This window comes from Pipistrellus hanaki (assembly GCF_964339955.1).
Source record: "Pipistrellus hanaki genome assembly, chromosome: 14".
NCBI lineage: Eukaryota > Metazoa > Chordata > Mammalia > Chiroptera > Vespertilionidae > Pipistrellus > Pipistrellus hanaki.
Window position 1 is genome coordinate 27,436,097 of NC_140516.1, and position 14,352 is coordinate 27,450,448.

General features: G+C 35.1%; 1 protein-coding gene across 1 annotated transcript in view; it reads left to right on the plus strand.

Moving 5' to 3' along the window:
- Nucleotides 1-14,352, plus strand: part of PCDH15 (protocadherin related 15) — a gene marked incomplete at its 3' end in the record, with an annotated part of 622,267 nt that overhangs the window by 390,019 nt on the left and 217,896 nt on the right. The window contains exon 17 of the mRNA XM_084903437.1: nt 10,071-10,203. Coding sequence (XP_084759563.1) covers nt 10,071-10,203 — 133 coding nt within the window. The remainder of the gene's footprint in view (nt 1-10,070; nt 10,204-14,352) is intronic.

Below are 14,352 nucleotides of genomic sequence, written 5' to 3' on the forward strand. Positions count from 1 at the left end.
GCTGGTTGACCTTAATATATTTCTAAATAAATCTATTTTACATTTTTTATACGAATTCCATTAGGTTATGACATTTTAATTTTGAAATTTAGTTGCTGGATTATGTTTGTTATTTTGTTTAGTGAAATTAGTGTATTTTTATTTTTGAGAATTTTATGAAGATTTTATACACCTGTTATAATGCATCATAAAATAAACAAAACACACAAGTAAATACAAGAATTAACTAGTGTAACAGCAAGTATAAATGTATTATAAAAATATTTTTAAATAAGAAGTAAATCAAAATTTGGTGCTCTGAAAAAAAAGAAACAACAAAAATCAAAACATAATAAAATGAATAAACCACTAGCTAATCTACGAAAAAAGGAAGAAAGTGCAAATTTTCATAATACTATTGTAAGATGGAAATAATACAAAAACAAAATCACTACATTTATCATGAAACAGTTTTGCTTTAATAATGTAAAATTTGAAAACATGAATGAACAGGATAATTTTTTAAAAAGACAATAATTTACCTAAATTGATCACCCAAACTAAAAAAATATTAAGAGAACAATCTTATAGATGAAATAGAGAACAAGTTCAAAGAGCTACTACCTAAAATTAGACCATAGCCAGGCAAATTGGCAGGAGAACTGTAACCAAAAAACCCCCACCACCTTCAGAGCGAGTCTTTTCTCTCCTTTTTGCTCTGCTGCAGAGGAGATAGAAAAGCAATGTTTTCTCTGCAGTACATTCAAACGGCAGGTTTTTCTCTGCACACCCCTCTTATCTTTGACCATGGAGATTTAAGAGGTGGACCCCTAGTTTCTCATTGGTATTTCAAGACAGTTAGTTCTAATTCTCCTTATTATCCTCCCTTTTAATCTCTCAAGAATGTACCATCCATTACCCTTCCTTGATACTATCAGCTACAGAAGATCTGTTCCTCTCCCATTATCTCTTCTTCTCCCTAACCTCACCTCCCACTGTTATCTGCAGATTTTCTGGTCACTCTTATGGAGTTTAATTTCTGCCTTACTGACACTCACTTCCACAGTACTTGGGTCAAAATTCTTGGTGACTTCGATATTTAATATGTGTTTAAGGCATATGCAAACTTGTGGTCACCTTAGTCAACTAACCTTGGAGACAGGCTTAGTGCCTGACTTCTTTCAAACTCCAAACATGATCCTGAGCAACAACTCCAAGCTCATCTTGAAAACTTGCTCAGAAAGCAATGATTCCCACCATTTTCACATGTTTTTTTGTTTTTTGTTTTTTAATATATTTTATTGATTTTTTACAAAGAGGAAGGGAGAGAGCTAGAGAGCTAGAAACATCGATGAGAGAGAAACATCAACCAGCTGCCTCTTGTACACCCCCTACTAGGGATGTTCCTGCAACCAAGGTACATGCCCTTGATCCGAATCGAACCTGGGACTTTTCAGTCTGCAGACCAACGCTCTACCACTGAGCCAAACCAGTTTTGGCACCCTTTTCACTTTTAACATCCCAATCCAAGCTACTGTTCTTTCTACTTCAGGACTCTGAAAACCTCCTCTGATTAGAAGTCTAGTTAGACTTTTGCCAGAGCCCCCTTCAGTGGACTGCATGATTCTGGTAACAGTGTCATCTTTCCCTTTGCTTAGATTTTTTTCGTGCTTTTCCACTTCATTTTGAAGTAAAAGGCAAAATCATTAAAAAAGCCAGTGGGGCCTAGCACATTTTGTCATCTGCCACCAGCCATAGGACACTCCCTCTTGTCATATATTGTTATCTGGTCTTCTGCTCAGTTCTGCTTCTGTTAGACCACTCCAGTTAGCTCCCTGGTCTCCTCTCTGTCCTTGAGACTGGCAGCTGCCTTCACATCTTTGAACTTCACTTTCACCTCCTCTGAGACTATACCAGCTACTTCCTCCATGTCCTCATTTCCTCCAGGTTTTTACCCCATTTTCACTTCCTTTTCTAACAACTATTTATAGTTGCAAGAGGCTCCCAATACTATAAGGTCCCTTTCCTGTCATTAATTTTATCTTCTGCACTGATCACCATGCAAGTGTGATGTGTGTTTGCATTTAGAGTGTGACATTTATTGTCTGCCTTGCCTCCTCCCTTCTAGAGTGCTCGTTACCAAGGACAAGAATCACTGTGGTTTTGTTGTCTCATATGTGCAGAGGTCAAAACAATTCTGGAATGTCCTAGATTCTTAACAAACATGTTTTTGTTTTGTTTTCCTATGTTCTTAACAAACGTCATTTCTAGATTTTAAATAAGTAAATTGGAATAAATGACAGTATAATACAAAACTCACATCTAGTTTTGGGTTCCCAAAATATGAAGGCAGATTTGAAATTGTTTATCTTTCCCTTATGGTAGACACTAATTCTATCTAATTTTGTTTCTAATAAGTGGGAAAAAAATAGTTGTCAGTGAGAATAAGATTTTCTATTCAGCCCAACAAACCAATGATTTATTATGTAACTTCCATTTACTATGCTATGGGAATACAAAGACAAAAATAGTAACATCATTTGTAGGTTAAAAAATAAAGTTAGAAATAGTATAAAACAGTTACATCTAGTTTAGCGTGATAAATTTGATATTGAGATAAATACTTGGCTTTTGGGGTTTTGAGGAGGACAGTTATCATGATGAGGGGGTATTTAGAAGGCTTCCTAAACAAATTAGTTTAGAAAAATTGAGTAGAGGTTAACCAGGTGAAAAGAATATGTCACATTATTTACTAGCCTTCGAGGTCTGAAATAGCTTGGTGCTCATGGACAATTACAAGTCAGTGTTACCTACCAGTGCATACTAGTAAACTGTGATTAAAGGAGAATTACAGTCCAACACATGAAAAATTTAATTTGCCTTGTTAAGAAGCTTGGATTTATCTAGTCAGTGGAAGGAATCATTGAAGAACTTTTTCATTAGAAAGTCATGTGGAATTATTTTAGTCTTAGGAAAATCACTCTGTTGACTTTATAGAATACATTTCTGGGGGACACAACTGGAGAAAGAGAAATTACAAAGAACACCACTAGATGAGTCCAGGGAAAATGCTGCTGCTGATGGCTTGACATGAGCATGTTGGGAAGAATGGAGAAATGGAATTGTCAAACTGAGAAAAAAATTCCAAGGATTTTTTCCTGCATGACTGGGTGGTGATGATGTTAAATGGTGTACATGGTTTGGGTGAAGGGAATGCGTTCTGTTTTGAACATATTTAGTTGGACTTGGCCATAGTTCATATATACAATTAGCAAATGGATGTATGTTCCTGAAGGTGCTGTTTCTTGTAAAAAAGCATATTGAATATTTTTATGTGGTGAGTGATTACAGGATCTAAGCTAAGAGTCAAAGTTTAAGCAAATTTTAAATAATAGCTTCATTCATGCTGAGCTATCCTGAAGAGGAATTAAACATGATTGATGGTATTTAATTACCATGCACTAGGGCCAGAAACCATGCAAGCTACTTTATATACAACATTTCTAATTTTAACAACATTATGATTACTATGTAATTATATTTTTGCAGACCAAAAATTTGAATCTGAGAGAGAATAATTGACTTAGCTAAGTGACCCCTTGCCTAGCCTCCCTCCCACCCAGTAAATAACTACTAGAATCATAATTTGAACTCAAGACAATTATATTCTAAGCCTTCTCCTCCACTCTATTTCATATCCATAACCTTATGTAATACTTATTTTGGAGAAAGACATAATACAATTGCTTAATAATAGAGCTAATAATACTAACTTATAAAAATAAAGGCACCTGCTGTTTTATCATTTAAAGTTTTATTAAAGTCCTTTAATAGTCATTAATTTATTTTGTAATTTTTTCGTTAACAGTATGCTATCCCAGTCTAATCTATACGTGCTTATATATTACTAGAAGCCCAGCATGTGAAATCTTGCAGCCCTGCCCACCTGGGCAGCCTCACCATGCTTGCAGCCCACCACCCGCACAGATCTTTGGTCCTTCTGGCATTAGGGCCACTGAGTTTTTATAATATAGATGATGAATGTGTTTTTAATCACTTTATTATTTAGTGGATGAAATTTTATAATCCATTCTTACTCAGTTCCTATTTGCAAGTCAGATCTCTCATTTGCTTAGATACACCTGCAATAACTTGTACAATGCGTTTGATTCTTTAACAATGTGGGCTTTAAGGGTGCTGACCTCCAGCACAGAGTAAAATCTGCATATAACTAGTCTCTTCTCTTCATACGTGGATTCCCAACCACAGAGTTGACCCTGGATCAACTCAGGTATGAACTGTGTGGGTGAATTTAACTGTTGGCAAATTGAAAAATAAATGCATATAAATGGATTCACACAGTTTAAACATGAGTTGTTCAAGGTCAACTGTAATAGGTTTTTACTTGCATGAAATTTTACTTCACTCCAGGAACCAAAGCGCCACCTTCAGAAGCTGAATGTACAGGACTCGTTGATGACACTAGGCATTTAGTTGCCCTAGTGTCATTGTTTCCTTTATGGACAATGATTGATCACTAAAAGCTCACTAATAATGTTTGGTCAAATATCAAGTGGGACCTGCATAGAATATACCTCCATTCTACCAGCTTGGATAGCGTCCAATTCCTTATAGGATAATGGCATATGCTGTTTTCTAGAGGAAGATTAAGCCTTCAAATTGAGTTGATGAATTAACTGGAGAGTGAGGTTTTGCTTTCAGTATTTCCATACAGAAGGCAGATGCTATTGGAAAATTATTAACATAAAAGTATAGATTGTGATATCATGTACAAATGCCAGCAACGGTGGCATTTATTTATTAACTATTTAATGTAAACCTAATTAAATAGTAACATAAAAAATCATTTATCTTAACTTTTTTTATTGGTGACCTCCATAAGTTAAATAACACTCTCAAAATAAGAATTTTGTTGTTGTTATTCTGTTTGAGTAAAGTAGCTAAATAATAAGAGTAAAAAGAATAATAGTCTATAGAATTTTTACTTTTTTAAAAGATTAAAAACAAAATAATAAAAAATAAAGATTAGGGTATAGCATTTTTTTTGGTATATGTAGGTCTCCTTATACTTATGTACTTGAAATAAATTACATAAATATGTTTTTAATATTAATTTGAATAAAGTACTACTATTAAATATTTATGAAGACAGAGAATATAAGAGAGTCTCCCCCAAATATCTTAAAATAAAAGTATTATAAAATCATTGATGCATGGCATGGCATACTTTTTTGAGTCCCCATTTTTCTCATGGAATCTAAGGCTATATCTCATTAATATAAGATTAAATCATCCATTTGCAAATAAAGTATTTTCCTATTCTGAATATATATTCTTTAAAATAACTTCACACAATGTATTTAATATTAATAACAAATGAAGGTGGTTTTAGCAAAAATTTACTGAGTTGTCACAATCCCTAGCCTCTTGTGGAGGCACTGAAAATATAAGATTTCTGCCCTCAAAGCATTCATATAGACCCGCAAGGAAATCTGGACATGTAACAGTAGATAATTGTAAGTGCGAGATAATTGGATAGGAATGATAATGGCATTGCCAAGCAGAGGGAGCCTAAAAGCAAAGACACAGAGACATGGTAAAGTATGCTGTGTTGTGGGAGCTATGTATTACTTGGCACATCTCAGCATATTATTAAACTTCTGAAAGCCTTTCAATCAGTTTCCATTGTTGTCAAAATGAAGTATAAGTAAAATACATGAGTGCCTATCCCTTACCCATCTCTCTCTGCCCAATTTTGATCCCATTTTTAGTCATACAAATTTTGTGGGTTTTTTTTATTGCTCTGTAAATTTCCATGTTTCTCCATCTCTATAATGCCCAATGCATCTTATATCTAAGTACATCTTGCATCTTAAAACTCTGTCACTGTAGAAGTCCCTGGGAAGTCTCTCTAACCTCTTATGTTTATTTTATTATGAAATCTTTGCTTCCTATAGAATCCACTCTGAACTTCCAAAATAGTAAAATAGAACCCATTAACATTGAACTAAAAATATAGCTTGTCTAACACAATTTTGCTGGTAGACAAAGTAAAAAAGAAGGTGATTTCTCTGTTTTAAATCTACTGAAGAAAACAATATAAACACTATAACCTTCACTTTAGAAGCAAGGTAGAAATGTAGAGTTATGACTAACCATCTTGTAGGATATGTTGGCACATATAATAGAAAGTTACAATCCTCTAATGCATTTTATTACTGAGTATTATTGTCATATAAAAATGACTTTTTATCATTTTAAGTTAACCATTTGTAGGCTTAAACATCTTAAGTCTACCCAACTGCTTCTTTATTCATATTTTATTTGGTCTTAGAAAACAGTAGTGCTATGGATGATGCTTCATTATATAAATGATTATTAAGTCTTGAAATAACTTCTGAATTCCTGCGAGATGACATCCATCATTATAAACTAAGGTTGTTTTATACTCACACAGAAACACACAGCAGATAAGTAAAAATGCCTCTAGTTTACTCCCCAAGTTTGTTCTTGTGAAATACAGAGAGAAAAGACAGACAGATTTTGAGTTCAGGAGCCTTGCCTTTTAGTTTATCTGCTTTTGCTAATTAACTTTATAACTTGAATTCAGTCACTTAATCTTTTTTACTTTCTAATCCTCTCTCATAAAATGAGAGCGTTAAATTCATGAGTTTCAAAGGTCTTTCAAAAATCTTAAGATTATCTAAGAAAGTAGATCATGTGCCTTGTTCTACTTTGACCTTCATTGCTATATGAGAAAGAGAAAAACTTTACAGTTTTCATTTTTAGAAATATTCATCCACATTTTATGGGCTACATGATAAAAATAAAATTTGTATTATACAGATGCTCAGTTTTATGCATTGAATAGTAGCTCTAAAAAGTACATATAAAATGGTCACATAAAATGTTATTTATTTAGTGACTGCCCTGTTTTAATATGTACTTAGCTGATGCTATTGAGTTATTATTGCATATTAATGCATTATTAATACCATGTTATTGTAAATCCTATCATTATCTAGTTTTAGGAAAGCTAACTCTTGACACTGTGCTGACATTAGAGATAAAAAGGAGATAGCTGCCAAAACTGGTTTGGCTCAGTGGATAGAACGTCTGCCTGTGGACTGAAAGGTCCCAGGTTCAATTCCGGTCAAGGGCATGTGCCTTGGTTGCGGGCGCATCCCCGGTGGGGGTTGTGCAAGAGGCAACTGATCGATGATTCTCTCTCATCGATGTTTCTAACTCTCTATCCCTCTCTCTTCCTCTCTGTAAAAAAATCAATAAAATATATATTTTTTAAAAAAAGGAGATAGCATTTTACAAAGCAAGAACCCTCAAATAGGTCAATGCTTATTTAAACATATTGTAGAGAAGTGCCAGTATTTCACAGATGAAAAATGCAAGACCTTGAAAAAATGCTAGACTTGGAAATATGATCTTCCTTAAATAACTCTAAGATCAAAGTCTAAAGGGGTAAAAATGTAATGAGTTCTTCTTGTATTTGAATTATCCTGGAAAGAAGGGGCGGGAGGAAAGGGAGGAAAGGCAGATGAAGGTGACAGTACTATTGGACCACAGAGGTTCTCCGTCCTAGGATCTAAGGTCTTTGTATTCTGCATTGTTTAGTTTCTTCTCTATGGCAAGTCACATGCATCATCTGAGTTGGAGGTCCTTGCTGTAGTATTGATAATGTAAAGAGTTTAGCCCTCCAGTGGGGAAAGTTGTCAAAGGGGGAAGAAGGAAATACACAAAGCATAGTAAGGTTAATGAAGGAGATACTTTCACAAAGTGGAAAGAGATTCATATTCTCTTGTAAAGCAATCCAGATCAGTAAGCCAAAGTTTAAAAGCAGGAAGTAAGCTTTGAATTTGGAGTACAAGTGAGTTCTACTTTTTTTTTTTTTTTTTTTTTAATTTTATTTCTAAAAGGAATCTTTTCGCCTCTAGGGTTATTGAGGAGAGCTTAGGTCAGTTTGTAGAGAAAACCTTGGGCTACTAATTTAAAAAGCTGTTGAGCCTGCTTGTTTTCCTTGCCAAGAGCTTCTGGGGCATTGGTTTCCAAAACTGAGTGTGTGGGGAGAGCCTTGTGTATCTATGGAAAATGTAGATTCTTACGCCCCACACCACGTGATTTTCATTCAAAAGGTCCAATCCCTAAGACTCATCACACTCTTATTCTGGGGAGTGGAGAGGGGATACCAGGCCTGTAGGCATTTAATTTAAAAAAAGCGGAAGAATGCAATTAAAACCTCTAAACTATGATGACTAAAGTAAGTGCAAGCTTATTTACCCCATTCTATAAAGTTCAGTTTGAAAGCTTGTATTGAAAATTTATCCATAATAACTGATAAATATGTTTTACAGGTATTATATATACATATATAAACATATGCATGTATATACACAAGTGAACACACAAATATAAATGTATAATCTTATATAATCCTTATGCTAACCCTAGATATTATTTCTCATTTCAAAGGCTTGGTTGTTAAAATATTTTGAAGTGAAATGAAATTAGAATTTGATTAAAATGATAAAATCAGAGGCAAAATTTAATACAGATATTTTAACTAATTATAAAAATCTAAAAGATTTTAATTTTAATTTAAAATGTGATTGCTTTATATTGCAGTAAACATAAGTACAGTGTTTTTTTTAAAGTCACTGCAGTTTTTGGAAAATGTTTAATATTCTATAGGTATGTAGAAACTATTTAGATTTATACATAATATACTTTGACAAGCTATAAAAAACATATTTAGTGCCTATGACCTAAAAGCTTGTCAAAAAGTAGACTATCTCTATAGAAAAGCCCAAGCAAACATTAGTGTGCCATGATTGGAGCAACCAAAATGACCGGTCGCTATGATGCACACTGAACATGCAGGCAAGTGAGTAGTTAGGAGCAAGCAGACAGGCAAGTGGTTAGGGGCGAGCAGGCAGGCAGGAGAGTGATTAGGGGCAAGCGGTTCCAGATTGAGAGAGGGATGTCCTACTGCCGGATGTCCAACTGCAGGGATTGGACCCAAACCGGGCCTCTAGTTTTATTATAATAATCTTGGGGGGAAAATGTTCTGGTGACCATATCTTTTAATTGAAGCATTTAATAAAAAGAGCTTTGATCTGATTTTTAAAAATTCTAGACTCCAAAATAAAAATTATATGTGTTTTGAACAACAATTCATGTTATTGTTACAATAAGTTTAAAACATACAACTCAAGCTCTTCAACATAGGAGACTAGTTTTGTAAATTGCCATGTCTCATTAATACACTTTGGCCAGTATTTCATCTGAACAGACCTTAACAACTTGCTTCTTTAGCTTTTACTGTGTTAAGAAATCTCAGTGCTGTCAAAAGTATTGGTCCTGTCAATTTAATATTTTTGTTCTTATAATAATAGATTATCTTCTTATCCTCCAAAAATTCCTCATCAATGGAACATTTTAATGAAATATAATTTTTAACTGTTCGTATTATACTCCTTAAAGATGTAAAATGTTATTGTGTTTGCAACTTTTTTCTACAACGATCACTGTATGATCCTGAATTTTGACAAGCATTTACATTAAGCCATTGATGTCAGCAACCAAACTAATAAAAACTCAGCCCCTATTTTGTTTTGTGTGTTATTTTAATCAATACATCCTTTCCTGGTTTAATAGGAAGTGAGCCCCAAGGACAGCTCCTATTAGCAGATATTTACAGAATGTGTTTTTGCTATTAAAGAGGCATTACAAAATAATGTCAGAGGTTAAAGCAATATCATTTATTGGCCTCCTTTGGGTCACTATTTCATTTTAATTCACACTATCAATATAAGTAGGGGGGATGGAACAGTACGTGAGGCATTACACCTTTCATCTTAAGATAATTTCATTAAAAAAAAACTTTACATCTTGGTGATAGCTTTTATTATCCTGCCCTTTGATTCTGAATTATATCCTTGTTTTCTACAAAAATTCCTAATTTTCTCTCTTGTAAACCCAACAACAGAATACCAGATGTAGTCTGTCATTAAATGTGTAGGATTTTACCCATCTCGCTGGCTTCTCTTTCTCTGCAGGCACTCCATCTGCACCGTGTACATTGAAGTGCTTCCTCCAAACAATCAAAGCCCTCCCCGCTTCCCACAGATGATGTACAGCCTAGAAGTCAGTGAAGCCATGAGGATTGGCGCTGTTTTATTAAATCTACAGGTATGTTCTTGAAGCGACAACCTTGAAGACTAATGGGCTTATATTTGCGCCTGGCGGGGTAAGAGCTCGCATGTCTGCATACACTTGAGTCGATGAAAATTCCATCTGGAAAGGAAAGCAGGGGTACTATAGATGGAGGGTTTCCACAGCTAATCTATGCTATTGATTGCCACAATTGAGGAACTAATGTGAGCTGGCAGGGATTAGCTGCAATCATTACAAGAGAGAATGAAGGGAGTGGAAACAGGCACTTGAATATTTTGTACGTGGCATCCAAAGAGTCTGCAGCTGACTGTTATTTTCTGTCTTGGCTTTCTCTGCCCTAGCAGGATTCATTTTTGCTGCAGTGTTATATGGAGAGAATAACTTTACATGCACGGGCTGATGGTAGGCAGTCCCAATTCTGAGGCACACTTCATTCTATGGCCATGGGCAAATCATGTAATTGCTGTGCCTTGGTTTATTTAGATGAAGGAGGCAGGTTTGGCTGATATTTTTATTTGCAGCTTCTGATTCATGGGCCTATGGGTAACTTGCAGGATGATAGCTTGGTTTTCACTTTGTAAATCTTCCTAATTAAAGCATATTTGTCCGGAGAAGGCTATGTCGTCAACTGAATCCATAGCTTCAAGTTGGACTACATATGGTGTTGGTAACTGTCACTTGTTGTAAAAGCCATAAGGACCATGACATGACATACTGCTTTACCTATGAATGTTCATAGGACAGATAATTTATCTTCCTCTGGAGTTACTTGGAAATGATGGGAGTTGCTGACATGAGGATTCAGGAAGCGGACCTTGAAGGTTAGGAGAGCTTTCAATAGGATGATGATTTAGAAAAATCCCAGGATCAATGATTACCATCAGATAAGTTTACATAGGCATAGCTATAAATTGTTTAAATTCCATTTGAATATTAACATCATTTCACTGATGATGGAAAAGTGAAGGTTCTAAAGGATGTTTGTATTGGAAAGAATGTAAAAATAATGAAACACAGCAACCTCATTATCCAGATGTGGAAAGTGAACTCCATAGAGAGTCATTGACACCGAAGAAGAGTTGATTGAATTCTCATCATTTCCAAAATAAGGTTCATTCCATTATAACCCACTTATTTTTGAGGCTGCTAAAAATTTGGTTGGCATTATCAAAGACTTCTTTGTGTCTCTGTTCTAGTACCTATTTTGTCTCTTTTCTCTAGTAACTAGATAGGGTTTTCTTGCTTTTGGTATTCATTCACTATTAAAACATGTGTAAAACAAAATTATATGGAAGTAGACTTATTAGTAATATGGAAATTTGGAGGGTTTTAATGACTGAAATAAAAGAAAGAAAGAAAAAAAACCCCGCAGTTTCTTCAGGGAAGGAAAACAGCTAATTAAGTCATTAAAATGTTAAAATATCCAAAACCAAATATTAAAACAAGTGTGTTTCTTTTATTTGCATATATGAAGATCTATTTATTTAAACAAGAAGTAAAGAATAATAAGTGTTAGATTTGTTAGAATCAGGCCAAGAAATTTGAAATGTCTTACATTGAAATACACCTTAAGAATGTGCCTGTATGCTATTTAACTTTGTATAAGGTACGACATAATTTTACTTGTGAGATAGCTCAGATTTCATTGCAATACATCCCAGAGAGATTTTGGAATCATATTATTGGAGAATAATTCCACTTGAGAGTTAAAGATGAAAGGAGCTGGCCTTTTTCATATCTCAAATTCCTCCAGTACAAAAGCTGAGAAAATGGTTGAAATGACATTTCTATTCACCCTTTGTGCTTCTGATAGAAGCAAAAGAAAGGGTGCCAATCGCAGTGGCGTCTCTATAGAAAGAACTGTGGTGACACAATCAAAGCATCTTTCATAGGCTGCTAGCCATCCACTTCTGCTCATGGTCAACTGAGATTGAATTTAAACCAGAGACCTAAAAACCCAAAAGCTTCCATGAGATTACTCTCCCAAAGACTTCCAATAACAGAAGCATTAGAGGTCTTCCTAGCTGCCTCCCAATTTTTTTTTTACACGTAGGTCCACTACCCCATGATGACTCACTGCTCTATTTAGGAAAACAGAATTGTGGGGAAATGTTTTCAAAGAGCAGACTGACTCCAAAATAATCTGTTTTGACTGAGATCAAGGGGTTTCTTTCTAGATAACAATTTTTGTTTCTCCCCTCCCCCTTTTAAGTGTTTTCTTTGCATTTTATATATAAGTTATTTGGCAGGCTGTAATTTTCCTCTGTGTAGTAAGACTGTTTTGCCTGGCTGCTAGGTTGATGGTATTCAATAGAGGACAGTGCTACCCAGAGCTCTTCTTTTTCAAAAGTCTTCTGCTGACTGGGGTTAGCATTAGGTGAGATCCCCCCTCCCCCCCAGCATATTCCTATATCTTTCTGATCTGCTGCCAGGGAAACCAGTTAGGATGGTGTGAGGGAGCCAGACTTTGCACTTGAGATCACAAGAGCCTGTTGTGTGCATCGCTCTCCAACTCCATGTGCAGTGATGTGGCATTGTTAGCTTGAAACCGGCCATGGTGGGTGCATTTATGTCACAGAGATGGACAAATGCGACAAATCAAATATCCTTACTCCAGAGCTGGCTGTTAAACTTTTACCAGCACACCCATGGATATGTTGCCAATTTCCCCAATATTGAAATTCTTACCATGAGTTAGGTCCAACAGCGTTCTCCATCTTTGTCTGTCTGAAATTGTAATCTACTTTCATCACTCTAAAAATGAGCCAATCCTTTCAAATAGTTCTATGTGTTTTACTCAAATATAAGGTCTCAGCTGTCTTCCCACAAGGGCATTTTTTTCCTTCCAAATCACCCTTTTTTCTGACTCATATTTCACCATTAGCATAATCCTACTTTCTTACATATGAAATCTTGTATCATCACCATCCTTATATAATAATAAGAATATCTAATACTTGAGTAGCACACAATGAGCCAGGCACTGTTCAAGTACTTTGCTTATTTAATCAGTAAAGATTGCTAGGTTATATTTGCACACATGCTCAATTTCAGAACTCAGTGATCTATAACTAAAAGGCTTACATCTTACTCACCCTGTGTCCATTGTTGATCAATTCCAACTCTTTTCTTCATCACTGCCATTCCACTCAGAAGGATAGAGCAGGCTCTATCTGGGACACCATTGCTCTCTGACAGAGTGAAAAGCAAGGCACAACAAACCAGCTCTTACTGCTTCTTCCAGAAGTGACACAGGGCTCTTCTGCCTATGTTTCATTTGCCAAACCAAGTCATATGACTGTTCCTGGGCTAATCAGAGTAGGGATCTATAAGCTTTCATACTAATCACATGGCCAAGTCTGATGCCAAGATCTATGAGGTCCTTTTGTACATAGTTTCTGATGTAAGTCATTGCACACAGAAGATTTGCTAAATGATCCATCCCTGCCTATCATGATTTTCCATTCGTAAAACATTCAGTAACTATTTCCTCACCACCATCTACACTCTTGAAGCTAATGTTTTTTATATCCTGGGTGTTTGTTGTGGCACACTCACTTGTAAGTACAAAATTATAGAATAGGCCAGCTAGGTTTTTGTTGCCAAATTTCACATTCTGATGAAGCAGCTTCTATATAGAACTTTACTGATCTTTTGACGGCAATGTTTTCAGTGAGCAAGAAAACAAAATAAAACTGAGTTTGTTGCTGTTACCTTTGTTACCTAGAAGTCATGCATATATAATCTAACCATATTTTTATTTCCATTAGCCAAAGCAATGCATTTGGCTACTCCTCAGTTAATAAGTCAAGAACATACAATGTCCAACTAGACAAATGGTTCCATAAGTCACATAGCACAACCTGATGTTATAGAGCAGGAAAAGATGTCTCATTTTTCCTAGAAAGAGATTCTGATATTTTATAAATATTTAATATGTATAAAATATATTTAAATAATAATACGTATTTATTCAAATTGGGTATAGGAAAATACGGGTCCAAACTTGTGTACTTACAATGGAAGCACAGAGGAAGGAAATATTTAGGAGATTTCATGAAGGTACAGATCTGTAGTGTTTAGCATTTAAACAATCAACTCTGACCCTGCCCAGCTTCATTCCTAAAAGCTCAGTTCCTAACTGTGATACTTTTTTGCATAAAA